The 27281-nt window shown below is 49.1% G+C and overlaps 1 protein-coding gene and 1 long non-coding RNA gene across 2 annotated transcripts; one reads left to right on the forward strand and one right to left on the reverse strand.

The window, feature by feature from the left end:
- Positions 1-46: 46 nt before the first annotated feature.
- Rab15 (RAB15, member RAS oncogene family) lies at positions 47-25350 on the forward strand. Its single transcript, XM_026385125.2, has 7 exons — positions 47-170; positions 19231-19291; positions 20100-20160; positions 20664-20741; positions 21760-21849; positions 22976-23041; positions 23212-25350. The coding sequence occupies exons 1-7, from the start codon at positions 47-49 to the stop codon at positions 23368-23370; spliced, it is 639 nt and encodes a 212-aa protein (XP_026240910.1). The 3' UTR covers positions 23371-25350.
- LOC113180291 (uncharacterized) lies at positions 21880-27123 on the reverse strand. The gene is made up of 4 exons (XR_003300457.2): positions 26810-27123; positions 23027-23307; positions 22059-22172; positions 21880-21958 (listed from the first exon to the last, which is right to left on the reverse strand). It is a non-coding gene; the product is annotated as an uncharacterized LOC113180291 (long non-coding RNA).
- Positions 27124-27281: the final 158 nt, after the last annotated feature.

Consider the following 27281-nt stretch of genomic DNA (forward strand, 5'->3'; position numbering starts at 1 on the left):
TGAGTCCGCCGCCGCCCGCAGCCCCTGGTCCCCTCGGGCCCCAACCATGGCGAAGCAGTACGATGTGCTGTTCCGGCTGCTGCTGATCGGAGACTCCGGGGTGGGCAAGACCTGCCTGCTGTGCCGCTTCACCGACAACGAGTTCCACTCCTCGCACATCTCCACCATCGGTAAGGGGCGGTGGCCCAGGGCGCCCCACCCTCCCTGACCCTCGGCCCCTTCCCTTGTCTCCCCTTCCCCAGGCTGAGAGGGGTTATCTGCCCCTTAGAGGCTAGAGGCTGTGGCGCGCGAGGCCAGGATGAGGGAATAAACCCCCGGGTGAGCGGGCCACCTGCAGGGGACCAGAGCCTCGGTTCCTGCAGGTGAGGGGGTCCTACTGCCTGCCATCCGGGGCTGAGGGGTGGGATCTCTGGCCTCTAGCTGAGAACCTCCCCAAACAAGCCAGTAAAACAGGGGCGGGTGTAGGCTAGGGTACCCCGAAATGGGGCAGTGAGAATCATAGCCAGTGAAATGACATCCTTACAGCCCCAAGTCAAGAGGGGGAGGGGAAGTAAAGCTTGTGCTCAGGAAAAGGGGTCAGAGTGGGGAGCCAGTTCAGGGGTGAGCCAATGTGGAGCCAGGATGGGGAATTCAGGAGGAAGGGAGGGGTCAAAGGGATTGAGTTACTAGGGGACTGGTAGTGAAGGTAAGCCTCAAGGTGGGACACCTGGAGGAGGGCACTGATGAGAAGCCCCAGAGCTTGAGAAAGGGAGGAACCAGCTGGCTAAAGTGTGTTTTAAAGGAGGCTGAGGAGGGTGGAGGAAGGTCAGGAATGTTGCTGCAGACCTGAGGGGATCAGAAGGCAGGCAGGACCCACCTTCAACTCTATCTCTAATCCATCTCTATTTCTGATCCATCGTACTAGGAGCCTGTGATTAAAGGGACAAGGCCTGGTGGCATCCTGGGCAGTGTTGTGAGAGGGTCACCTATTTTCTGGGAGTGGTTCTGAGGCCTCTCCTCAGAGAGAGCCTCTCCCTTATGGGCTCTGAAGGGCCTCCTCCTCTGGGAGGTCTGAATTGAGGGGATTCCACTCATACCTAACAGGTTTTATGCTTGGTTAAACCTGGAGTAGCCTCCTCACTGCCTAGGCCCCTGAAAGGAAACTCCTGTGGGCTGGCTGGTCATCCAGTTGGTATGCTGTCCTAGAAGCCCTGCTGCCTTATGGGAGGACTCCAGCTCTTAGCTTCCTCTGGAAGATACTTCTCCCTGCTTCCCCTCAACACACACTCCTTGCTAAGAGAGAACAGGGAGCAGTTAGATGCAACCAGGAGAAACAGAGCCTGGTGGTTAAGAGACAGGTATTGTTTCTCACATACCTGGAGATCTCACTTTGGGGCAACATGACCTTGACTCTCACTTAAGCTTCTGAGCTTCAGTTTTTCATCTGTAGAATGGATGTAATAATAGATCAATCAAGATAATGTTTGTAAAGCACTCAGTACAAAGTCTGATACATGGGGGAGCTGGCTAGATGCTGACTGTTATTACTGTTGTTAATTAGGATTGAGCTCTTAGCGTCTCTCTTTGCTTCACAATCTTCATGGGACTTAGGTTTGGGGACAGAATTCATCCATATTCTTCAGGGATACCGTAAGGCAAACTCCTAGGAGATATAGGAGTTTGGGCTGGGCCACTATTTGGATGGAAGACATTTCAGAGAGATGGTTACAGACACCAAGCCTTGGCCAGGGGAGAGCTCAGAGAAGAGACAGGTGTCGGGTAAAGCATGGTAGTGAGCCAGGGAGTGGCTGAGGAACCAGATAGGGTATGAGGACAGGTTGCAGGCTTGGGGCAAAGGGCAGCAGGTTACCTGACTTTTTGCCTGAGGAACAGTCATTTGCACCCTGGTGTCCTGGTCACATTCCAAGTCCTAGGAGTCACCTGAACTTTTCCCTTTGAGGGCTTCACACATCCCCTTCATTTCAGAAGCTCTTAGGACTACTGCTTATGTTGTGAGGAGTTAGCCTCCCCTGGTTTCCCTCATTTACCCTCTCAGCAGATAAATGAGGGAACCCTTGTTTATAAAATGTTACAGTATGCTTTCTTAAAGAGAATCACCCCGTGCCCCATATCTCTGATCACCATCCCTTCTTGTCCCTTCACCTTGTCATCTCCTGTTGGAAACTTTTACCTCCTTTGGGACCGCGGCCATTATTGGGTGTTGGCTGAGTGGCCTCATGGGCTCTTCTAGAGCATTTCTGTGACCTGGCTGGATTGGCACGTGCGGGCTTTTGACCTTAGCCCTCCCTAATGGTTTAACCTGAAATCTGCCTAGGCCCCTAGTGATAGTAACGTAACTGCCCCCTATTGGTTCTTGCTACTTTCTCTTCTTACTCCCTCCTTCTATCACTATATAACCTTGTCCCTGACACAATAAAGCTGAGATCTGCTTAGGCCTTCACGGCTGACACAACTCCCGGCTCAGTGTGGTTTCTTCCCAGTCTTGGGGTGGGGACTGGGCCGCGACCCTTACCCTCTCTCTCAGCCCCTCGGAGACGACAGGCTGGTCCTGCCTGTCTCCCACGTACCCTTGTTGCAGGGAGCAACAATCTCCTTTCTTGGATTCCTTCTTACTGCTAATAGGGGAATGCTAGGTAGGTCTAGGGACTTCCTCAGAAACCTTCTGCAATGTATCACTTTGGGGGGCAGAGGTGAGTCAATAAAATAGGTGGGGTGTCTCCACAGCACCCTCTCCCTCCAATGCCCTTTGTATATATTGGCCTAAAACTTGTTTCCAAAGTTCTTCCTCTGCTTCTCATGGCTGGTCCCCCTTTACATGGGATGCAGAGGACTTTTTTGGAGTTTAGATTCCCTGGAAGAGAAAGAAACCTGTTGGGACTGGGGATGTGGCTCAAGCGGTAGCACGCTGGCCTGGCATGCGTGCGGCCCGGGTTGGATCCTCAGCACCACATACAAACAAAGATGTGTGTCCGCCAAAAACTAAAAAAAAAAAATAAATAAATATTAAAATTCTCTCTCTCTCTCTTAAAAAAATAATAATAAAAAAGAAACCTGCCTTTCTTCCTATAGCCTTTTAAAATCTGCTCCACTGGGTTTCTTATTAATAAGATGTTTTCTTTTTCTTTTTTTTTTTTTTTTGAGCGGAAATTAGAAGTTTATTAAAGGACAGCAGAAAAGACTTCTCCTGGAGGAAGAAGGGGACCCAAGAGGTGGAATCCCAATAAGATGTTTTCTTAAAGCTTACTAATGGCTTGTAATTCCCCCTCATCTTGATTGTGTTTTTCAGCATTAACTAACACTGAAGGGAAAGAGTTGGATTGGATGGTCAAGAAAAGCTTTTTCTTTAGGTGATTTGGAAGGTTCCCAAGGAAGGGGTAGCCAGGAGGCAAATGGAGGAGTCAAAGAAATAGGGACTACCAGGTCATGGTCATTCATTTATCTGCTCACACAAAAAGCGTGCACACCTTGTATGCTAGTCTCCAGAGGTTCCAAAATGAATAAACATTGCTGCTCTCAAACTGCCCAGATACAGTCTTTCACTGTGCTGGACGTTGATCTAGGCTTTCCCAAGGGCTTTCCCAAACCCCGCTTCAGTGAATGGGGAAAACAAGACAGTTCCCCAATTATTGCCAAGATAGAGTTCAGATTCTTGGCTGGCTCTTTTGTAATTTGTTGTATATTTACTATAAGAGCTTGTGACATTCCATAAAAAAGCTGGGGCACAGGGAGGAGACCTCCCTTGTAGACTGAGGCACTGACTGTCCCTTCTCCCATCCTCGTTTTTCTGGCCAGTGGGTGGACAGGTGGCCCTGTGCTGGATCTGTGCCGTGGGCATTTCCTTTCTATGTAGCTGTGCTCCTAGAGCGGTGCAGAGGAGGACAGTCAGAGCCTTAATATCTGCCTGCAACTAGTTCCTGACAGGTCTGTCTCATCAGGTAAAGTAATTGAACATTCCTACCAAACCCATGTGAGGCATTTTAGATACATATTGCACTCCACCTTTTTCTGCCCACAGAAGTGTATAATCTAGTTGGAGAAGCAAGATAGAGGTAAAAAAGAGCTATCGCCAACATGAGATGAAATATCTGAAAGTACTTGGAAAAGCATTCTTCAAATGTAAGGGCTTGATTATAATTATTACTGCTACTCTTTTATTTATTTATATGTGGTGCTGAGAAGTGAACCCAGTGCCTCACACATGCAAGGCAAGCGCTCTACCACTGAGCTACAACCCCAGCCTTCATTACTGCTACTCTTGACGAAGGTCCCACAGTCATTATCCATGTCGGATGTGTCATGAGGCAGCCAATAATGGCAATGGCCCCAGAGCCTGCTTTTGCTCTCTGAGGTTAGAGAAGAAGAGAGGCCCCTGTGGATTCCAACTAGCAGGGAAGACTGAAGCAGCCTGCAGTGAGTTCCTGCAGGGAAGGGAGCAGATGGAGCACAGTGAGCAGAGATAACAGAGGTGTGAAGTGAGTGGGTGTCCATGGGACTAGGACTCCCGCAGTCTGGCTGCTGCAGAGGGAGTTTATGGAGGAGTGCGAGAACATTCTTCTTTCTGTCTCCCAAACTAGAAGTGTCTCAGGGGTGAGACACATCTTATCCTTCTTTGTTTTCATAGGCCCTAGTTCAGGGAAGGCAACATTTAACCCTCGTAGATCATTAATGAAAGAGTATCAGGCCTGATTGGCAGAGGGCATCAGGGGCCTGGCTGAGCAGGTGGGACTTGAACCTAGCAATGGTAGGAAAGGGTTTTGAGCAGGGTACTCAACAACATTGGTTGGAAGAGGATTTAGGACTTGAAGCAGGGGGACCAGTCAAGGGCTGTGCTGGTGTCAGGGCTTGAAGGAACCTCTCAACCAGCTCCTTCCCCTTCCTCCTTCCACTCCCTCTGATGGTACCAGCACTAGCCTATGCAATCCCCTGCTCTGGTTTCCCTCCAGAAGTGGGGAGTAGCTCAAACCCATCAAACTGGCCACTTCTGAAAGGATCTCATGGAGCTGGTGCTGTTTGCCCAGGCACAGAATCATATGTGGATGTCTATGTTCTGGAGAGGTTTGATGGCCTTTCTGCAAGGTGCCAGGAGTGGGATGTAAATCCAAGTAACTGCCCAGGAGCTGATTTTCTCCCTGCCATCCTTGCCACCTGGCCTCTGGATCTTTCATTTGAAAAGCCACCCTCAGGCAGCACCTCTATTGAGTGAGGAGGAAAGCTATGGCCTATGATGATCCGGTTGGACCGGTTGGGCCATGGCTTGAGGCTGCTTGCTTGGGCTGGGTTTTCTGTGGTATTTTCATCTTTCCCAGGAAGTTCTGCTGGAACTGGCTCTGCCTGTGACAGGCGCTTGTATTGACTAGGGGAAGAAAGGACCAGGGGGCCTAGATCTGGACCTGGAATTGAGTGACCCAACAGAATTTGGGGTGAATGCTTGGTATCTGTAGCCCTGGGATCTGTAGATTCCTAGAGTGAGGAGCTGGGCCTTCTGGTCTTAGTAGCCCTTAGGCAGCCGGAGACCTGTATCTTCCTACCCTGTGCCCCTGCCCTGTAGAAAGGATGGGAAGGGAAGAAACAGTGAGTAGGATGGAAAGAGTCTGGTCAGACATGCACATTCTCTGTGGCCTTTTTGGCTCTGTGACCTTCAGGCGCTTATTTAACATCCTCGTACTTAGTTCTGCATCTCTAAATTGAAGATGGTAAGACAATCTTTTTCTTAATGATTATTAGGAAGCTTACAGAAGCTAATGGATACAAAGCACTTGGCAGAGTCCTCAGTAAAATGGTAGCTGCCACCATGTTCATAGTTATAATTGTTCCTAGTGCAGAAGAATGTTGTGGTGATGAATAAACTGTCGATCATGTGCTGTGAGGTCTTCCTGTCCATCACTCATGGAGTCATTCAGGCACTACTTGCCCTGTACCTCCTATGTGTTAGGCATCATGCTAGGAGCTGAGGAATCAGTAGTGAACAAAACAGAGATCAAGGAGCTGTCTTCCATTCCAGGGGAGCATGTGAGTAGGCTCTGTGTTCGTTCCAAGCCCCCCTGGCCCATGCAGTGCCAGTGTCTTGGAAGGAAGAGTGAGTGGGTAAGGAGGTGGAGAGGAGAGGGGTGGCCTGGGAGGATGGCGGCATCTCTGCTTCAAGGCTGGGGCCTTTGCTAGATGTTGCTCTGCCTAGGCCTCTGCTCCTTCGTTCCTCCTTATGACACAGGCACAGACCCAGCCTCCCATCCCTCTACCCAAGGACACGATCCCTAAGAATGAACACATCTGAAACCTGCAGAAGGTTTCGGCTGATCTGTGCCACATTTGTAGATCTGCAGATTCACCCACAGCTTTGAGCACCCCGATCCCTCTTCCCTGCCTGCATTCCTTGGTTTCTGCTCTTCCTTCCTCTTCCTCCCCTCCCCCAGACAAATTGGTGATGAGCTTTATAACATGAAAGTTGATATTTGGTCATTACCCTTCTACTCTGATTGCCAGCTCTTCTCAGAGTGTCTCTTCTGTAATCTAATATTCGTGCCTTTTTCCCTGTAAAACTGCCAGTTTTCTGTACAGGACTCTGACCTCTCCTTGGCTCTTCTGCCTGGTCAGAGAGCTTTGTCAAGGGGTCACAGGGCTTTCTAGACATTTAATTCCTTTTACTGCAAAGGATAGGTCTAATCATCCACCCTGTTTTGTAACTAAAACTGAGGACCCTAGAGAACTAGTGACTCCCATCTTGTATGTAAGGTGACCCGAACCTGAGCCATCTTCTCTCCTCCATTTTCTCCAAAGCGACTTTGGGCATGTTTTTCATCCCAGAAGTCCCTTCCACAGGTTGCCAAGTAGAATGCCTCCCCTGCCAGCCAAAGGGGAGTGGGCGTGCCTTCCCTACCTCATGTTAGGGCTCTGCTTCATTTACATACACCCCTGAAGAGAGTTAGAGGCCTGTGACTGAGGAGTCCAGGTAGGAGACCTCCGAGTATAGGATCTGAGTGTTGCTCTCCTATTGCCATTTTGATGTGGATTTAAAGAGAACTGAGTGACCAGGACACCATGATGTACAGATAGGCCAACAGTTGGCTTTGAAACATGGGTCATTCCCTGATCTCTTTTCCCTGATTAAAATTTTCTCTTTGCTGCTCTTTTCTGCTGTCATGTATTGACTTCATTCATTCACTCATGGATTCTCATTCATTTTTTTATTGCACATATTTAACTTTGTTGAGTAATATTTAATGATTTGCCTTCCACCAGGCAATGAGAATATGAAATGAATAAGATGCTGCTTTGCATTCTGTGGACTCACAGTGTAGCTGGGGAGTCAGGCTTCCAAACAGACAGAATATTATGCCAAAGAAATTATAGAGGAGTGAAAAATCCCCCCAGGGGAGGTCGATAAAACTTCACAGAGGAAGTGACATTTGAATGGAGTCTTGAAGACTTAGTTGGGGACAAGGATCAGGGGAGGTACATATCTTTTTCCCAGGAAGAACTGCTGTGGAAAACACCTCTAGATTGGGACTATTGCTCTCCAGACTGGCTGAGGCCAGCTAGTAATGGCCACACCATGGTCATGCCAGCTTCAGTTCAGGTAGGTACTTGCTAGAGGTTCCCTTTGCTGGCTGTGAGTGGGGCAAATGATCTGGAGACACTGTCCTATCCAAGGTGTTTCTTCTGGAGGCTCCAAGTCTCTTCTTCTCTGAACTGAGAAACAGGCCCAGAAGGAGGCTGGAGGAGTGAGTGGTCAGTAGCCCAGCACATTTTGACTGCCTCAGCAGTGCCTACTGAGCACCCACCAGCAGGCTCAAAAGAGGTGATGCCTGGGTCCTTGGGTCTGGTACATGGGAGTGGCACAGCATAGCTGGAGCACACCCCACTTGTCACAGAGGCTGCATGGAGGTCTGTGCCCAAGGCAGTGGGAAGAGCAAGAGAAAGGAAGCCCCATTTCCTGAGTGCTGACTTCATACCCACTGTGTGCAGAATGGAGAAACCTTACCCACGTGCTCCACAGTGCAGGTAGAGAGCTGTCAGGGCACGGGGATGAGGAGTTCCAAAGTTGGTCTTGCTCTCAGATGTTTCTTGGTGTGTCCTTCGTGTTACAGCCTCCACACAAGTGTCCACGGATGGATAGATGAGTGTCTGTGTGCATATGCCCATGTGCAAATACGAGGGTCCCCATGAGATCTGAGAAAATGCTAGGGCCTTACTGTGATTTCTCCTTTTGTAACAGGAAAGGATAATGTAGGTCCCTCTTGCTTTTCTTCCTGAGAACTGTAAGTTTGACTGAAAGTACCTGAAGATACTTGCTGCTTCCTTTGTCTGGACCCTCAATCCTTCAGATCTTCTCCCTGCTGAGTACTTTCTTGTCACTCAAGCCTCAGCTCTGATGTCACTTCTTTTAAAATATTTTTTCTTAAGGTAGCTTGCACACTATCCTTGCTGTCTGCTCCATTATCTTGATTTTGCCTCTTAGCCCTTATCATTCCCATCCATGATGTAGTAATAAAAATAAGTTACTAGCCAGGTGTGGTGGTGCACAACCAGCAGCTTGGGAGGCTGAGGCAGGAGGATTGCAAGTTCAAAGCCAGCCTTAACAACTTAGCAAGGCCTTAGACAACTTAGGGAGACCCTGTCTCAAAACAAAATATTTAAAAAGGGCTGGGATATGGCTCAGTGGTTAAGTGCCCCTGGATTCAATCCCTGGTATAAATAAAATAAAATAAATAAATGTTACTTATCTGTCCACTCCCACAAGAATGGAAGCTCCCTGATGACAAGGTTGTGTTCTGTGTTGTCTGCTGCTTGTCTTGGGGTTTCTGGCACATAGTAAGTACTTACTAATTGAAAGAGTGAATGAATTAATACATTTCCCTTGAAGACTTTTGCTCCTCCCGGAGGAAAGTCTTGATAGTATTCGTTTCTTGGGATCCATGACAACACCAGGCATGTGTTTGGGGGTATGAGAGGACAGGGGAGACTTCTGCAAGGGGGGAATTTTTTTCCCAGTAATTTTCAACCTCTTCTGCTCTGACACATGCCCTAAGGGGAAGCTCATAACAAGGAGGGAGAGGGTAGTTCCTGTGGCACCTGTATGAGTGGGGTACTCTGGTGTGTGCAGAGATGAGTGCTTGGTGTCTTAGACTAAGGTCAGTGCTGCTTGTCAGTTGGGGTCACTGCTAGTGACAGATGATGCCTATCAGTTCAACGTGGCTGCCTAAGTGACCATGCCAGGACCACCTCACCAGCCAGGGTGCTCTGGGGTGAGGAGCTTCTCAGCTCAATCCCTGAGCCATTCATTCTCTCCAGACTCACCAGGGTGAGTGTCCGATTGGGAAATCCCACTGTGTGATAACAGTCTGGGTCCTGGGTCCTGGGCTTCCGGAGACTGATCCTTTTAAGACATAGAATATCCTTCTGAAATCTCCAGAATTTCTTGTGGATAGACATTTGGTTCAGAACCTTTGATCTCAGCACTCTTTTTTAAAAAAATATTTATTCTTAAGTTCTAGGTGGACACAGTATCTTTATTTTACATTCATGTGGTGCTGAGGATTGAACCCAGTGCCCCGTGCATGCCCTCTACTACTGAGCCACAGCCCTAGCCCCTGATCTCATCACTCTTGAGATTAAAACATGACTTTCAAGTGAGTTAGAGGATCAGGATTCTGTCCCTCAAGCCCAGGGCCACTTATATTTCTACTTCCTGTCACTGCCAGAACAAGATGCACGCTGACTAATGCATTTGTTCTGAGAGCCGGTGTCTACCTTTCCCCAGGACAAAGCCAATATGAGGGACAGCCAGTCTGCAGTTCACAGAGGAGGGAGTCAGGCGGCATGCAGTCCAGCCAAAAAAAAAAAAAAAAAATACAGGCTAAGAGTTACCAGACAGAAGGTAGAAAGCAGCAAGTAGCAGGTTTGGGAAAAAATGTCCCCACCCCCTAGTTGCTGTGAGGGGTCGAGATGTGTCAGGATCCTTTGTCTTGAATCCTGTCCCTGGCTTTTCTGTGAGCACTCTTTTCTCTCTGTACTCTCTTTCCTATTCTCCCCTTCCCATGTGGGTCAGGGGGAAAATGGCATTATTGGTCTCCTGCATAATGTTTAGGTGAGAGAGGGGGTTTTGAAATGGGAATCACTATCATGCCTTGTTTGGGATGGCAGAGTCTGACAGCCACCTCCCTCCAGGCTCTGCCTTTTCCTAAAGCTTGTTTTGGGGAGGGGTTTCTCCTGCCATAGCCCTGAGGGAATTCCACATGTCCATCACATGCGAGTTTCCTGCAGGGGGAGGAGCTGGGGGCATTTCTGGGACTGGTGCTTAGTAACTGGAGCCAGCATGGCCCCAAAGATTGGGTGTCTGCCTTGGGTTTCAGGTGTATTAAATTGTTCCTTGTTGAGGAGTCTCATTGCTAATGTAAAGGCTCGGGTCACACTGTGGGTCCTTTGGGCCACGGTTGATCATGTTGATAACATTTGGCACCAGACTCAGCCCTGTTTCCTCTAAAACATGTGGCACTTGGTGGGCAGGCAAGCTGGCACCCGACATTAACCCTTGAGGTGCTGGCCTGAGGGAGACCAGCGCCAGCCTGCTAATAGGGCCACCCCAGCTTTGCCAGGATTTAGGTTGGAGCCAGGCTGTGGGAGCTGTCTGAGGTCCACAGTGGGTGGCATTTTCTCTCTGTTGAAACATTCCACATTTTTAGTTGAAACGTTCTTTGCCTCACCTCTCTGCCCCACCCTGCCCTCCCTCCTTTCCCTAGCAGGAGCCCCCTTCTATCTTCTATTTCCGTCCCCCAGGGTATGACTGCGGGTATGACAGTCTCAGCCTTCTGTAGGGGAGATAGGTAGGGACATCAGCGTCACACTTTACAAAGCTCTGGGTGGCAGATCCTGTAGTGGGTTTTCTGTTCTATCTCATCATCCACACAGAAATCCTATGACATCAGCATTGCCACCCACACTTCACAGGTGAGAAAGCCCAGGCCAAGAGGCTCTCTGGTGTTCCGAGACCACATGGGCAGTGACAAGGCGGCATTGGAACCCTACTCCCGTCTGTTAATGGCCGTGCTGCTCTGTTTGTCCTGTCGCACTTCCCGCCTGTTTCCAGGGCTTTCTTTGGAGGCAGACTGTGACTGGAAGGAGTGTTTGTTCATGGGATGTACCCTGTGGCCTTCTTTCCGCTGTCTCTCCAGCATGTCCACTGCCGGCCTCGGGAGGCAGTAAGCTCTTCTGTTTGCCTGCCCAGGGCAAGATAATCCTGAGAGCCACAGGAGTGCCATGCTGTCTCCCCTCACAGTTTGGGAGGCCAGGAAGTCCAAGATCAGGGTGTTGGCAGATTTGGTGTCTGGAGAAGGCGGGCTTGCTTTCCTCTACAGAGATGTCATCTTCAAGCTGTGTCCTCCCATGGCAGAAGCAGAAGCAGAAGCAGAAGGGTTAACACACTCCCTCAGGCCTTTTTCATGAGGGCACTAATCTCACACAAGGGTTCTGGTCCAGCCCTAGAGTCCTGTCCTAGCACCCTGAGGAGGACCTTGCCTGTCCTCCCAGTTTTCTCATAGCAGTGCTGTCACTGTGCCCCAGGACTCTGGTTGTGGCCCGGCAGGCACTAGGGGTTGCTGCTGTGGGGGCAGAGGCCAAGGCATAGCAGGAAGAGCAAGAAACCTAGAACCGCCTCAGGCCACAGTCTGTTGTGAGGGCACTGTCCACAGCTGCATCAGGACCCCATACTGTCACTTTTTTTGTGTGTGTATGTGTGTGTGTATGTGTGGTGCTGGGGATTGAACCCAGGGCAAGCACTCTACCAACTGAGCTAGATCCCCAGCCTCCCGTACTGTCACTTAACTGAAGAGTTTTTCTTGTCAGTGTTTGTGAGATGCTCTGATGGGAGGAAACCGTCTCTGCCCTGCAGGTGTAGGCACCTGTCCCTTCTTATGCTCTTTGGTGCAGCGGGATTCTGAAGGGATGTCTGTCCCTGGTACTATGCTTGCACAGAGGCAGAGATTTAAAAAAAAAAAAAAAAAAAAAAAAGCAAACAAACAAAACTTGTTCAAACACAAAGTATACTCTCTGGTCTTTAGATGCTTTGTGTCTAGTTGGGACTAGAAGACAAAAAATAGTAGGCAGCAGGAGAGCAAGGGAATATTGTTTTAGAAGTCTTCTCCCTGCTCGGTGGTTGAAGCATCACACCTGTCATCCCGGGGAACCGTTAGGCAGCAGTGGCACCGTCACAAGCTATGAAGCTTCAGGCAGTCCTGAGGTGCTCTCAAGTGTCATTGAGGAAAGGCATATGCTGTGAGGACAACCAGTAGCTGAACTTGGGGTCTGGTACGGACTGATTGCAGTGCTAGGATCCAGCAGCCTCAGAGCCAGTTCTATCTATCTATCTATCTATTTATTTATTTATTTTTCTAGTACCAGGGATGAACCCAGGGGCACTTAACCACTGGGCCACATCTCCAGCCCTTTTTATTTATCTTTTTAAATTTTGAGTTAGAGTCTCGCTGAGTTGCTTAGGGCCTCACTAAGTTGCTGAGGCTGGCTTTGAGCTTCTAATCCTCCTGCTTCAGCCTCCTAAGCCTCTGGGATCACAGGTATGCACCACCACGCCTGGCCAGCGCCATCTCTTGCCAGCACGCTTGTCATTTTTCAGCGTCTCTGCTTGTCTCTACGCATCTGTTTGTCTCAGGCTTCTCTGGTTGTGACCTAGCTAGCCTCTAGTTTTGCAGAGTCTGGAGGAAGCTTCCTTCCCCTGCCTTATTCTCTCGTCCCCTTCCCTTTCCTCTTTTCTTTTTGAGACAAGGTATCACCTGTTGCCCAGGCTGGTCTCAAACCCCTGGGCTCAAGTGATGCTTCTTTCTCAGTCTCCCAGGTAGCGGGGACGACAGGCATGTACTACTGCTTCTGGCCTAGAGGGAGCAGGTTTGATAGGCTTAGCTGAGCTCTCTTGTCCTCGTTGGCCTGGTCATTTTGTGGGTCCAGCAAGACTGTTGATGGGCCAGTCAGGAGCTGCTTCTCCACAGAGGGCAAGCTCCACCCAGCCCTGTTTCCCTGAGCAGAGGTTTGGACCCAGCAGTTTTAAAGGGAAAGGGCGCTGGCTATGGCAGACATCATGATGGCCATATCAGGTGTTCTGGGACAAAATGATAAGCAGCGCGCTGGGCTTTGGGCCCTCAATTGGGAGAGGGCCCTCCTTCTTCCTGACTTCCTCCTCCTGGGGTTCCCAGGTTTCCCAGAACCTCTGCTGGAGCTGTGTATAAGGGCTTTGCTTGTTTCTGCATACTTGTGCACTGTCTTGTAGGGACTTAGAGGTCGGACTGACAGGGTGATGAATCTGAGCTTACTAGAGTCAGAGGAACAAAGAGTTCCCCCCAAAATAGGTTATAGTGGGTATCTTAGTCAGGGCTATTGTAACAAAGTGCCTTAGAGTGGTACTTTATATAAACAATAGAAATGTACTATCCACAGTTTGGAGCCTGGGAAGTCTGAGATGAAGGGATTAACAGATGCAGTCTGGTGAGGGCTCACTCTCTGCTACAGAGATGGCACCTTCTACCTGTGTCCTCCATAGCAGTCAACCAGAGGGAATAACATGCTCCCTCAGGCCTCTTTCAGGGCTCTAATTCCATCCTCTGCCCTCATGAGCTAATCACCTCCCAGTGGCCCTACCCTCCCACATCATTGCACTGGGGATTGTTCAATGTATGACATTTGTAGAGACAGAAACTGTTCATGTGTGCCCACTGCCTCACTTCTAAATGTCTCAAAATATCAGAATAGTTGTGGGATATGGTGGATGCGAATGATAAAGCAGTGTAATTCCTCAGCCTAAGGGTTGGGAACTACTGGTCGAGTGAAGAGCATCATGGGTAGGTTTTAAGAGACCCATTTTCCAGTTCTGGCTCCGCTATAGGATATGGGGATTTAAGTTGGCCCTTTCGTGCCTTATGGTCACAATACCCACTCTGCCTACTTCACAGAGACTCTGTGGCTAAGGGATGTGTATAGGACAAGAATGAATATATATATATATATACTTATTTTTCAGTTGTAGATGGACACAATATCTTTATTTTATTTATTTATTTTTATGTGGTACTGAGGATCGAACCCAGGGCCTCGCACATGCTAGGCAAGTGCTCTACCACAACCCCAGCCCCCCCCCAGGGGGGAGACACACACACACACACACACACACACACACATACACACACATATATATATAATAATTTTTTAATATGTAGTTGTAAATGGACAGAATGCCTTTATTTTATCTGTTCATTTTTTATGTGGTGTTAAGGATTGAACCCAATGTGTCACATCTGCTGGGCAAGTGCTCTGCCACTGAGTCACAGCCCCAGCCCAGGACAGAGAAATATTTGAGGCTCAGGTATGGTTCTGCCTAGAGATGGGCTGCATAGAGGTTCAGTGTGCATAAGATGGGGTGGGTCTGGGGGAGCCCTGAGAATCTTTATTTCTGCAAAGCTCCCTGGTGAGGTTGGTGCCACTCATCCTTAGTTTAGCAAGGGTAGCAGAATAGTAATCCTTTCTCTGCTTTTCTCCCTGCTCCTCAGGGAGTCTTTATTCAACACAGGGAAGGTGGGAGTGAGAACCAGAGTGAGGTGCTTTTGTTGTATACCCCACATCAGCCCTTTGGAGGCAGCTCTTAGGTGTTCTCATTCTACAAATAAGACTAGTCCACAGTCACACAGCAAGTGTCCAAAACAGGATTTGAACTCAGGTCTTTCTGAGTCCAGTGCCAATTGTTGTCTCTTTCACTCTATTGCCGCTCTCAGACTTTCCTCTGTCTGACCTTCCCCCAACCAACATGCACAGTGCTGTTAAAAATACAGGTTTCTGGGTTTCTCTCAAATTATGATTCAGTATGTGTAGGCAAGTCAAGGTAGTTGCATTTAACAGAAATATCTCCTGGGGTGATTCTCATTCTGCTGGGGGATCTGCAAAGCACATTTGAGAAACAGTGAATGCCCAGGGTGTCTGGCTTGACACTTTGGGTGCAAAGCTTTTGCCCAAGTGTAGTTGTCAGATGTCAGTCTGTGTGGGAAGCACCTGGAAAGTTTGTTGAAAAAGACTGCTGGATCCCACCCCCAGAGGGTCTGCTTCTGTAGATTTGAGGTAGGGCCTGCATTTAATAGGGAGGGCATTTGCCTTTTTAACACATCACGGATGGTGCTGATGCTACAAATCTGAGGACAACACACTCTGGGAACCACTGTCCTAAGACCAGCAACCTCAGCTTTATCTGGAAGCTAATGTAACTTCTCAGGCCTTTTCTCATACCTGCTAAATCCAAATCTGCATTTTATTTGATCACAATCCCTACCTTTTTTTTTTTTTTTTTAAAGAGAGAGTGAGAGAGGAGAGAGAGAGAATTTTTAATATTTATTTTTTAGTTCTCGGCGGACACAACATCTCTGTTGGTATGTGGTGCTGAGGATCGAACCCGGGCCGCACGCATGCCAGGCGAGCGCGCTACCGCTTGAGCCACATCCCCAGCCCCCTACCTTTTTTTTTTAATATATTTTTTTTAGTTGTAGTTGGAAACAGTACCTTTATTTATTTATATTTATTTTAATGTGGTGCTGAGGATCAAACCCAGTGCCTCACACATGCAAGGCAAGCGCTCTACCACTGAGCCACAACCCCAGCCCCACAATCCTTACCTTAATATGTGCATCTTAATGCTGTCTTGGAGGAGCCAGAATGAGCAAACACCAGGAGAGAGGCAGCTGGAGAACCTCTTCTTCCCATGGATACCAAAGAGGCAACAGAGGGATCAATGGGCACCCAGAAGGGGATGATGAGGACAGCTGAGAAATGAACCTTGAAAGGGTAGAGGGCCCTTCCTTGAGGAGGGCAGAGAGATGACAGAGGGAAGTCTGGAGAGATGGGATGGGCCTCAGAGGAAAAGCAGTGGAGAGACATTCTGTTGAGAGCATGGGGTGGGCAGTGCCGCTCTGGGTGAGGTCAGTGGCTGTGGCAACATGATAGGTAAACACACATTGGAATAAGCAATTGGCCGAGCAGCTGGAAGGGCCTGCGAGGTGAGGAGGCATGAATCTGAAGGGGACTCAATCAGGCCAGCGTTTTGACTTCGTCCTGTAGAGCGGCAGTGAAAAAAACCAACAGCCACGCAGGAGAGGATATGGCCAGGGTTGGGCACAGGGTCCTGCAGGCCAGGGCCTCATTGGAAGAATGGACAGCGGAAAGATCTAGGGTGTGTGGGGACAGAGAGAAGAAGGACTAGATGCCACTGGAAGATCATTAGACTGTTAACCTTTTTATATTTAAAGAAAAAGGTGGGGGAAATCCTTCAGAAGATACAGACTGTTTCATCCATCATATATTAATGCACATGAATATCCCAACTCAAAGCATTTTCCTTCTTGACAGGTTAAAGTGAAATTTTACTGTGTTGTCAGTAGGCCTCGGTTGCAAGAATGTGTGTGTGAGAGAGAACATGCAGCATGGTGGTGGTGGGGTTGCTGTGAGCCCCAGAATTCCTCAACCTTGACTCTGCCACAGAACTAAGTGAGGGCCCAGGGAGAAGGAAGCAAGGCCAGGGTTGTGCAGGTTCGAATATGCTTGTCTGTTCTACCTCTTTTTTTTTTTTTTTTTTTGGTATTGGGGATTGATTCAGGGGTGCTCTACTACTGAGCTGTATCCCCAGCTTTTTTTTTTTTTTTTTTTGAGACAGGATCTTCCTAAGTTGCTGAGGCCGACCTTGAACTTGAGGTCCTCCTGCTTCAGCTTCCCAAGTCACCGGGACCACAAGTATGCATTGCCACACCTGGACCTGTTCTACCTCTTAGCAGCTGCTTCCAACTTGCCCTCCCTCTCCTTTTCTTTCATAAGGAAAAAGTCCCCCTAATATTGGAAGATGGTGTCTCAGCAGATCCCTTCTCAAGGACCCAGAGGAGACAGGAAATGAAGCATAGTTGAGGTTTCCATTTCTAGTTAATGCTTAACTCCCCTCTCTTTCTCCCAACAAATAGTGCAAGAGGTAGTCAGGGCACTGGCTTCAAACAGATTTGCATTTGAATCTTTGCTACATGCTGTGCCAACCTTGGGCTAATTATTTGCCTTTCTGGGCTCATTTCCTCTCTCTCAACCTCTGTAAGAACAGGGACCATATGTGCTTTTAAAAAAATATATTTATTAGTTGTCAATGGATTTTTTACTTTATTTATTTGGTGCTGAGGATCGAACCCAGGGCCTCACATATGTCAGGCAAGCACTCTACCACTGAGTGACAACCCCAGCCCAACCATAGGTCCTTTTTTTGCTGCTTTGTCTATGGTGAGCACTGTTCAGGGCACATAACACAGTTAGTTCTCATAAATGCCTGTGGAATAATGGAAATAAACCTCTTATCCACCCCCGCCCTTGTGACCACTCTGCATAAAGCATTGTTCTTGATCTGGCTAGTATGAGGATGAGCTAGGTTTATTATTTTAAAAAAAATATATGATTCTTCTATAAAGAAGCAACTCTACTGTCAAGCAACAAGAATCCCTTTTTGCTGGTGGATTCTCATTATTCATACCAGTGGGATTTGTTGTTGCGAGTCCCCTTGATTCCCTTCTATGCCAGGTACTGGGGAGAAGCAAATTCCTGGTAACTGTCCAGGGAGGGAGTAAGCATGCTACTGCCTCCCTCCAGGGCCAGGTGTCCCTCTCCCTCTTCCCTTTCATCCTCCTCCTCTTCATCCCTCTTTCTCTGCACACAGGGAAGAATGGCTGCCAGACATTGCCTGTTTGGAAAAGTACAGCTCAATAGATATGAATCAGCTTGGGCAGGCGAAAAATGATTCATGTCTGACCAACTTGATTTAGTGCAGGTTGTCCATTCTGTGTCTTCTTCTCCCTTCTAATTAGAGGAGATTGGTCTTGATGGTAGGAGGGAAGAGTCTGAATTTAATCTGTTTGTATTTGTGGAAGGCCGGGGATGGGATGGATAAGGGGATGCTTTCCCATTTGTCAAAGCACTAGTGTGGAGGAGGAGGAGGAGGAGGAGGAGGAGGCGGCGGTGGCAGCGGCAGTGGTGGTACCCTTGGGGCCTTCTGGAATGGGCAACCTGGTAATGAACAGCCCACAATCCTGCCTTTCCAATGTTCCCCATCTCAAAACTGTGGTTCATGATGCCCACTCCTGACTTGCCTCCAAAGAATGCATGAAGATTTAAGGTTAATTACTTTACCAGACACAGCTCTCAGAGTCACTGGGCACAGTCATGGCTGGAGAAGAGGCACAGGGATCGACACATCTCCCCTCATCTGTCAGCACCCACAGTCAAGCCTGTCTGCTGCGGGTGGTGCTGATTTCCCCAAATATGTGTCAGCCCTGGGCCATTTGCCAGATTCCCTGTGCTTCCTGTGTCTTGGGGCAGCTTAGTTCCTCAAGCCCTTGGGCAGAAGGGCCTGAGAACTCTGTGCTTCCTGTGCCTCCTCCAAGAACATGTCATACCATCTGTTAGTCACTCGTGTACCTGCCACATGCCAGGTACCATGTTGAGAGCTGCAGTGGGTTATACAGGCAGCCTCTGTATCTCACTGGGTCTTCCCAGCAGCCCTCAGATGTTTGTCATGTCCCAGCTTTTTACTGTGGAGAAAATGGGAGACCCAGGGAGTCAAGTACCCAAGGTATAGCACGAGTCCAGTGACCAGCCAGCTGGCTCCTGACTGTGAAGCCTGTGCTTCTTCTAATGCGTTGGGCAATAACAGGTGCACTGAGGTCCTCTCCCTAGTGGGCCTCTGCAAGGTGCCAAGGGCTTCGTGCACAGAGGGTTCTAAGACCAGGGTCTGTGCCTTACCCTCATCACAACAGTGCTATAACCCCTCCTGGTTATCTTAAGGCAGAGAGAGAAACATCCAGGCCAATAAGGTAGATTGCTATTCTTAGAAATTCATTTCAGGAAGGGTAAATACGAATGTTTTTTCTAGAAGTGTAAATATGAAGGCTTCTCACGTGACTAGAATGTGCCATGATTCCCCTGTCTGCACACTGCCTCCCTGTTGCCCACTGCTGGTAACTTTCAACTGGTGAGGAAGGGAAGCCCCCTTCAAAGCTTAGACACTTCCCTGGGGCCCATTTATGGTTAAGGAGGCCCTTACTCGAGTCATCTCCTTACCACCTTTAGCCAAAAGTAAATCCCTCCATCTGTGAGGGCCTTGGTCCTTCCCTAATCAGTTCTCAGCAGGTGCCCTTCCTAAGTTTCATGCTTGCTTTCTCTCTCCAGGTGTTGACTTTAAGATGAAGACCATAGAGGTTGATGGCATCAAAGTGCGGATACAGATTTGGTGAGTTAGGTAGGAGCAGGCAGGTTTGGGCAGAGAAGACCCTGGGTTGCTGCTTAGAAACAACTGTCATGGGCCATCCCTAGGCCTCGTCTGGGATAACTGGACACCTCTATGAAGGCGAGAAGTCAAAAAGTCCATCCCAAGAATGAGCCTTAACCTCCTATCTTGCTCAACAAACTTCATGGAATAGATGAACAAATCACCAAAGGGTAGGAATTAGAAGGATTGGTGAACTAACTGTTGTGGGTTTATTGTAGAATTAGGCTTTATCCTCAGGCTGTGTCACACTGGTTAAGACTGAAGGATAGAAGGCTCTATCCTGGGTTTACTGCCTGATGCAGTTGCCACTAGTAGCCACCAGGGGCTGCTGTGGCCCTCTTACCTGATTGTCTTGAGAGCACTACTTTTGCAGGTGGAGCTACCTCCTAATCCCAGAAGGGATGGTAAAGACATTGCCTTTGGAGGTCCCATGGGCACTGGGGGTGGAGCATCATCCTCCCATTCAACCAAATCTGGCCATAATGGCCAAATTTTAGAGTTGTCCAAGGCTCAGTTGGTGCAGTGCAGATACAGTTATCAGGAGTGTCCCAGGCCTGTGGGCCTTGTCATTGCCAGTATAGAGGAGCTGACATCATATCGCAGAGTCAGTTGTGCTCAGACCCCTTTGGGGACCAAAGCACCACTGATTTTTCACCTTGCAGCTCCCTATTTTTTCCTACAAAGGCACAGGGTCTCCCAGTTCTTGCTCCTCCCTCCCCATCTGCTCCCACGGTCCCTGCTGCTCTGAGGGACTGGCTTTCTACTGCAGGGACACAGCCGGCCAGGAGAGATACCAGACCATCACAAAGCAGTACTACCGACGGGCCCAGGTGAGCCACCATTTTCAGGTAGTGGAGGTTTAGCTGCCACCCCACTTTCACTATGGGTATTTGAGGGGTGTTTGTGGTTATTTTGGTTACTGACCCCCTTGGATTACCTTCAGAGGAGGGAACCTTAGGGCAGTCTTTCAGAGACCCGCTGATCAGTCATTTCTCAGTTATTCATGGAGCACTTACTGTTGGTAGGTCCCCTACCCTCATCCCTAACTTTCACCCTCTACCCTGGGCCAAAGACCCAGGACAAAGCATGTGATGCCTTCCTACCCTAGAGAGTTCTGTGATGGTCCTAGGAAGTGGCAGCTGTGGGGGGTCTGAGAGAGAAGGAGACATTTCTAGATACTGAGGGGTCCTCATTATACTAAGCAAGGAGAGTGGCCCAATGTGTAAAGACCCCCCTCCCCCATCTGGCTTCATGAGTGCACTCTTTCTGTGTGCAACCTCCCTCCCCCATCTCTCTCTCTCTCTCTCTCTCTCTCTCTCTTTTTTTTTCTCAGGGAATATTTTTAGTCTACGACATTAGCAGTGAGCGCTCTTACCAGCACATCATGAAGTGGGTCAGTGATGTGGATGAGGTAGGAAACACCACCTCACTGATGGGTGGGGAAAGGGCACCTCAGGGGAAGGTAAAGCAGGGGCCAGGCCAGATGGGAAGGGCCAAAGCTCTCAAGGGCTGGTGAGTCAATGCTACCAGGAAACCTAAACCCTGCCTTCTACCGGCTGGAAGAAGAGCTCTGGGTGGGTGAGTCATGCAGAGCAAGCTGAAGCGGCCATGCCCTCATGCTCTGTTCCTTGCCAGACCTCCATGCTGTGTCTCTCCTGGAAATAAGTTAGTTCCATACCCACCCTGGGAGTAGATTCCTTCCTGAAATCTCAGGACCGGGTGCAATTACAGGACTCTGGGCTTCTAGACCAGAGCCATGACTCTGCCGATAGCTGGGGAGCCTTGGGCAAGCCATTTGAGCTCTCTGGGTCCCAGTTCCTTATCTGTTGAACAGGGGCTGCCAGTCTTAAGTATAACTTTTCCAATTCAGGTACCATTTTTTCAACCCAATAGGGCACTAGGATTTAGCCAGAGTGTCTTCTATCCTAAGCCACCCCTGGGACACTCTGGGGTCAGTCAAGGTATAGTAGTCCCTCCTTATCTGCCAAGACTCTCATTCCAAGACCCCAGTAGATGCCTGAAACTAAAGATAGTACCAGACCCTTTTTTCCCCTATACAAACATACCTATGATAAAGTTTAACTTATAAATTAGGTACAGTAAGAGATTAACAATAACATAGTAAAATAAAATAATTTTACTATAATAAAAGTCACTTAACACTTAAACACACATTGTTTATTTCTAGAATTTTCCATTTAAGTTTTAGACCATAGTTGACCATAGGTAACTGAAATTGGGAAAGCAAAACCACAGATAATGGGGGACCCCTTTACTTGGTAGAGCCTGACACTTGCCTCTGGTCACTCCACCGAGTCCCTAGGGCTCTTAACCTTGGTGGTGGTTTAGAGGTCAGTGTAGACTGGGACAGGGGAGATGGGAGGGAAGGGCATTTCTCAATGACAGTTCTGCTTCTCTTTTGTCTCCAGTATGCACCAGAAGGTGTCCAGAAGATCCTTATAGGGAACAAGGCTGATGAAGAGCAGAAACGGCAGGTGGGGAGAGAGCAAGGGCAGCAGGTAGGTGGAGTCCTTCTGTAGTACCTCCAGGGCCAGTCCTGGGAGCGGGGACTGGGAGTGCACTCACCATCGTCAGGTCCTCTCACATGTTCCACAGCACCTTCAGGCCCTGGGGAGTTGCCATCTTTGAGAGGCTGCTCTCTGTCCTTCAGGACAGTATTTGGGGTCCATCCAGAAACAAAGACCTCTTCCTCAAAACAGGGACTTACCAGAGCATCCCTGTTAGGGATGAGGAAGGACTTCAAGTTGCTAATGTCTTCTTGAATCACATCCAGGCATAGCTATGTTTTGCAGTGAGGAAATGGATTCCTATCCTCCTTGTGCTGGGAAAGAAGTAGGGAGGAAAGTGAGGCAGTGAAAGGCCCTCAGTCAGGTGTGGAATGTTCAAGCATGCAGGAAGACCATCCTCCCAGAGAACAGGAAGAAAGACTGATAGTATGAGACAAGAGTCCTCCACCCACTCTGAGGACCTCGAGAATTTTTCTCTCCCTCTTCAGTCAATAGCATTCCATTAGCCCTTAAAATAAAATTGATTTTTTTGGTTACAAAAAAATAATACATAGTCATTGAAAATGTGGAAGTAGAGGTAACCCTGTGAGAATAACAGTATTTATCAAGCACCACATGTAGGGCACTGTGCTCAATAAGTGCTTTTAGGAGCATGACCCCATTTAATCAACTCATTACTTTAGGTCATGGACACTGTCATTCTCCTTTAACAGAAGAGGAAGCTGGGGCTTAGGGAGAATAAGTAGCTTGTCCAAGGTCCTACAGCTGTTATGTGGCAGTCCCAGGGAACTTCATCTGGGTCTCTTGCACTCCAGAGTCACTCCATAGTGTTTACTAACATGCCGCACTACCACTGCATTTTGGCATCATTGTGTCCTGAGGTATGATGTGTGAACTGGGGGTGTACGTGCGTGTTGGAGGAGTGGGGTGTATTTGTGGATCATCTTTCCCCATTCTGTGCCAGTCTATGTCTTGGAAGGAGCCCAGTCTCATCTGAGAAGTGGTCTGCTCTGAGAAATTGTCACTGCACACCGTGGTCTGCGAGTGTACGTGCGAGGTGGCGTGGGTGCCTCCCTTCCCTTACTGACTCTCTTTCAGAAATGTCCTTCTCTTGCAGCTGGCTAAGGAGTACGGCATGGACTTCTATGAAACAAGTGCCTGCACCAACCTCAATATTAAAGAGGTGAGACCACTGGGCAGCAGCTGCCCTGCCTCTGGCTGAGTCCGCAGAGTGGGGAGGTGAGAGGAGGAGGTGGAGACAGGAGCCAAGATAAGATAGGACTGGCCCCTTGGGCGTTACAGAGTTGCTGGGAAGAGAAGACGCTGGCTAACCCGTGCCCCTTGGTTTTCCAGTCTTTCACGCGTCTGACAGAGCTGGTGCTGCAGGCCCACAGGAAGGAGCTGGATGGTCTCCGGATACGAGCCAGTAACGAGCTGGCCTTGGCAGAGCTGGAAGAGGAGGAGGGCAAACCTGAGGGCCCAGCGAACTCTTCAAAAACCTGCTGGTGCTGAGGGTCCTGTGTGGGGAAAACCCCTTTCCCTTTCCCTCAAGAGGCCTGTGGGCAGACAGGGGAGCCTGGACGTTGCCTACTGCTGTCCTCTCATTTGACAACCCTGTCAAAAATCAGTAGCTGCTACTCTTCCCCTGCCTGGCCCTGAGAGCAACTCTGCTGGCATCTCTGAGCAGCCTGTGCCCCCAGCCCCTCTACCTTGGAGTGGTATCCTTCAGCCTGTTTCCCCAGCCATGGGCCTGCTGTGACCCCCATGGTGTGCTTTGAGCGCCGTCCCTCCACCAGAGCTCCCTGGACAATGGCTGAGGCTGGAGTCAAGACTGCTTAAAGGCTCCTTCTTTCTGAGTGCATCTTGGTCCTCTCTGCTTTTTCTCTTTTCTTCCCGCTCTTCACCTCCTTCCCTCAAATGTGTTTCCTCTCAAAGCTCCTCCTACCCTTGCCTGTGTGTCCCTGTGTGGCTGCCAGAGCAGCTCCTTCCTTCCCAGCCCTGCCTAAGGGAGTGGACCCAGGCTCATAGGGATGTTCCATCCTCTGCTCCATGGGGGACCTCCACCTGCTCTGTGGGTGGGCCAAAGGCCAAGGGTGCTTCTTCCTCTTCTCCTTGTCTCTGCCCCTTCTTGTGCCATGGGCCTGCCTCCCCAGTGACCTGGGAAAGTGGATCATGGAGGTAGGAAGGAAACACCAACTGGTGGTCCTCATGTCTGGGCTGTCCTATCTCTCTGTGCTCCCCCTGCCTGAGCTCTGGCCTTGCTTAGCTGCCTACCTGCCTCTGTGGGAACTGAGCTCAGAGGCAGGTGTTTCAGAGAGAAAAAATGATGAGGGGTTGCAGGGATAAAAAGTCACCTCAAGTCTCTACCTCCCATGCAGGGTGTACACAACTTCTCACCACATGGGCCCCTGAATCTAAAGGCCTGAGGGTACCACAGGGGCAAGGAGATCCCTGGGCCCAGAGCACTGGCAAACTAACCATGCAGTCCAGAAAGAGGAGCACCCACAAGTGAAGGACTGGCTCCTAGCTGTCAGGGCCAGAGCAAGGGCAAGCAGGCCAGGGTCAGCATTTTGTAAAGTAGAGGGGATGTGGTGGCAGCAGGGCCTCACACACTCTAGGCTAGCACTCTTCCACTGAGCATGTCTCCAGCCCTGCTTTACCTCTCTTGTGGCAGAAGAGAACTTCCCCATACTTCCTGGCAGAGGTGAGAGGTGATGTAACCACATCACTCTTCTTTCACTAAACCCAGCTTTCAGCAGTCAGGGTTTTCCTGGGTCCCAGAGTTTGTGGGAGAAAAGCAAAGATTTCATGGGAAGAAAAGGAGGAGGCCCTGGGTAGGAATGCTTGGGACTCTTCAGCCTAAGTCAAAGTGCTCATCTTGGCCTCTTGCTCCTACGTAGGCTCGAGGGTGTGCCAATTGCACTGTGGGGAGGGAAAAGGACTTCCGTCTCCAGAGTTCTGTGTTCAGGAATTTTCTTTAACCGCCAAATAGTCCAAGAGTCCTTGTTCCCTTTCAAGAGGGAGCAAGTCAATTGCCAGCCCTGCTTGGGTTCCTCCTGATCTTTCTGGAGTGGGAGAAGCCTAGGTGAGAGGATCATTCCTAGTCTGTACTACATGCTAGGATTGGAGCCAAAGCAAAGAACTGGGCATCGAGCCCCAAGGACCCAAAACCAGGGCACATACCTGTTGAAGAGAAGAGCTCTATTTCTTACTCTTCAAAGAAGAAGGAGGTGGAAATAAAATCATTAGGCACTTTCTCTAGGCTTACCAAACCGGGAAAAACAGCTAGCAGGAGAAGGTGGCTCAAGATTTCGGAATGGGGGACAGGTGGAAGGAAGAGAGGAACAAATCACTGGCTAGTAAGTTCAGAGAGCTGGTTCTTTAGGATGAAGCCATGAGTGGCTGGGCGCTTCTTCAAGGACCAACTTATGCAGAAGCACCCTGGGCATGGGAGTGGTAATGTCAACCCTGCCTATCCTCAGGAAGGAGGAGAGAGAGGAGAAGTTATATTAGGCACTGGCTCCAACCTGTGAGCCAGTGTTGTCACTTCCTCTGCAGGTCAGGCAGAGTTCCAGCGTCTCTCTCCTAACCCCCTCAGGAAAGAGGGATTCTGTTTTTACTGTATCCTAAGGGATTGAGAAGGGAGAACATGGGCCCAGGAGTCTATGGACTGATGAGCTCTCTCCACAAGGGTCACAGCTGGGAGCAGAGGAGGGCTGGGATTTTAGGATGCAGCTGCGCTCCCCAGGTACCAGAGTTGGCCCCTTGCCCCCAAACTTTAGTGCAGGAGGTGGTCTGGGCTGCCATTAGACCAGGAATGTTGAGCAGGTTTTCCCAGCCTGTCTTTTGGTCAGTACCTCTGCCACTTTGTCCTGAGACAGCTCAGCCCCTGGCACCACCTGCTCCTGAGCCCCACCATCTCCCTGTGATGGGTGAACTTTGTGTACTGTGTCTTGGGTCCATTATATGAATTGTGAGCAGGGTTCATCTATTTTAAACACAGATGTTTACAAAATAAAGAATATTTCAAACCACAGGTATGGTTGGCTGTTTGAGTTCCTGGGAGGAGGTTTCACTGGGACCCTGGTGGTAACCTGGGACGGGGAGGCCTCTGGTAGAAGAGACCTCAGAATTCTAAAGCAACAGCAGGAAAATGATGGTGAAATGGAGAACTTTGTCCTTTTTTGTGTGTGCCTTCGCTAGTGCTACCTGTAGGGGAACTCAAAGCAAAGGCCCCCTGCCCTGAAAGAAATAAGATGAAGCACAGTCATTGAGAGGACTGAACATCCGTTTCTGAGGGAAGAAGAAGCTGAACATCCCAGTCAAGTCTAAAAACGGGTCTTTGAGGCCAGTATAGTTCTCATCTGTTCAGTGGATTAGGAACAGGTCTTGTGAAGGCATGAGAAGGGATTGAGTAATCTTTCAGATTTGTAATTGGATATCTTAGGGGAGAGAGGCAGACGTGGAACCTCAGGACTCTAGGTAGTTAAGGAGGCTGACGTTGCTCAGTGGTAGAGCACTTGCCTAGCATATATGAAGCCCTGGGTTCAATCCTCAGTCCTGCCAAAAATAATAATAAACACTCTGGGATATGGATTTGGTTAAGGAGTTAGAGAATGTATGGGGGTAAGGATAGAAAGATGAAGAAAGAAAGGAGTGAGGGCAGGACAATCAGTAGTCTTAAGATCTTAACCGTACTTTACAGTTTACAGAACACTGTGATACTTGGCTCTTCTGTTTCTAATAATCACTATATGAGAGAGGGAGTGTGGTTATCTTTATCCACACTCAACAGATACGGAAACTGCTTGGAGAACTTCAAGGATTTGCCACAGGGCCCCAAGTAACTTGTGGAATTACGGCTGGAAACCACTGTAGTAGTGGTGAAGGTTTGGCATTTCAATTTAGAAAGAAGAAATCTCGTTTACAGTCAGAATTGAGAACCACCCACCTGAGCTTTTCTGTCCAGTGCTGCTTCCAGAATAACCAGTGTCCTGCAGAAAGCTGTGCAAATCACACATTTGAAGTACAGGCCCAAAGTCATGAGCTTCTGAGAAGTGGGGCTGCTATGAGGCAGAGCTGGGGACGGAGGTATTTTAGGAGCATCTCACCAGTCTTCATCAATTATGAGAATTGAGGAAACTAGGAGACTCCTAAGGATCCTAGGTTGAGCTGGAGGAAAGGGAGGGTGTCCCCAACGCCATACTCTGAGCTCCTATGGCCTGGCCCAAGAAGGCCTGCAAAGGGGCAGCCACTAAGAGGTGTCTCCAGAGCCCAGGTACTAGGGGAAGCTCTAGGCAGGAAGATAAATATGGCAAGTTAATGTCAAGGTTTCAGTCACTGTCAGAGCCAAGTCCCTCTGACTCAGTGGCTTGGTATGGACACTTTTGGGTGACATCCAGGAACTCTTCAGCCTTAGCAGA

Source organism: Urocitellus parryii, chromosome 6, assembly GCF_045843805.1.
Source record: "Urocitellus parryii isolate mUroPar1 chromosome 6, mUroPar1.hap1, whole genome shotgun sequence".
Classification (NCBI taxonomy): domain Eukaryota; kingdom Metazoa; phylum Chordata; class Mammalia; order Rodentia; family Sciuridae; genus Urocitellus; species Urocitellus parryii.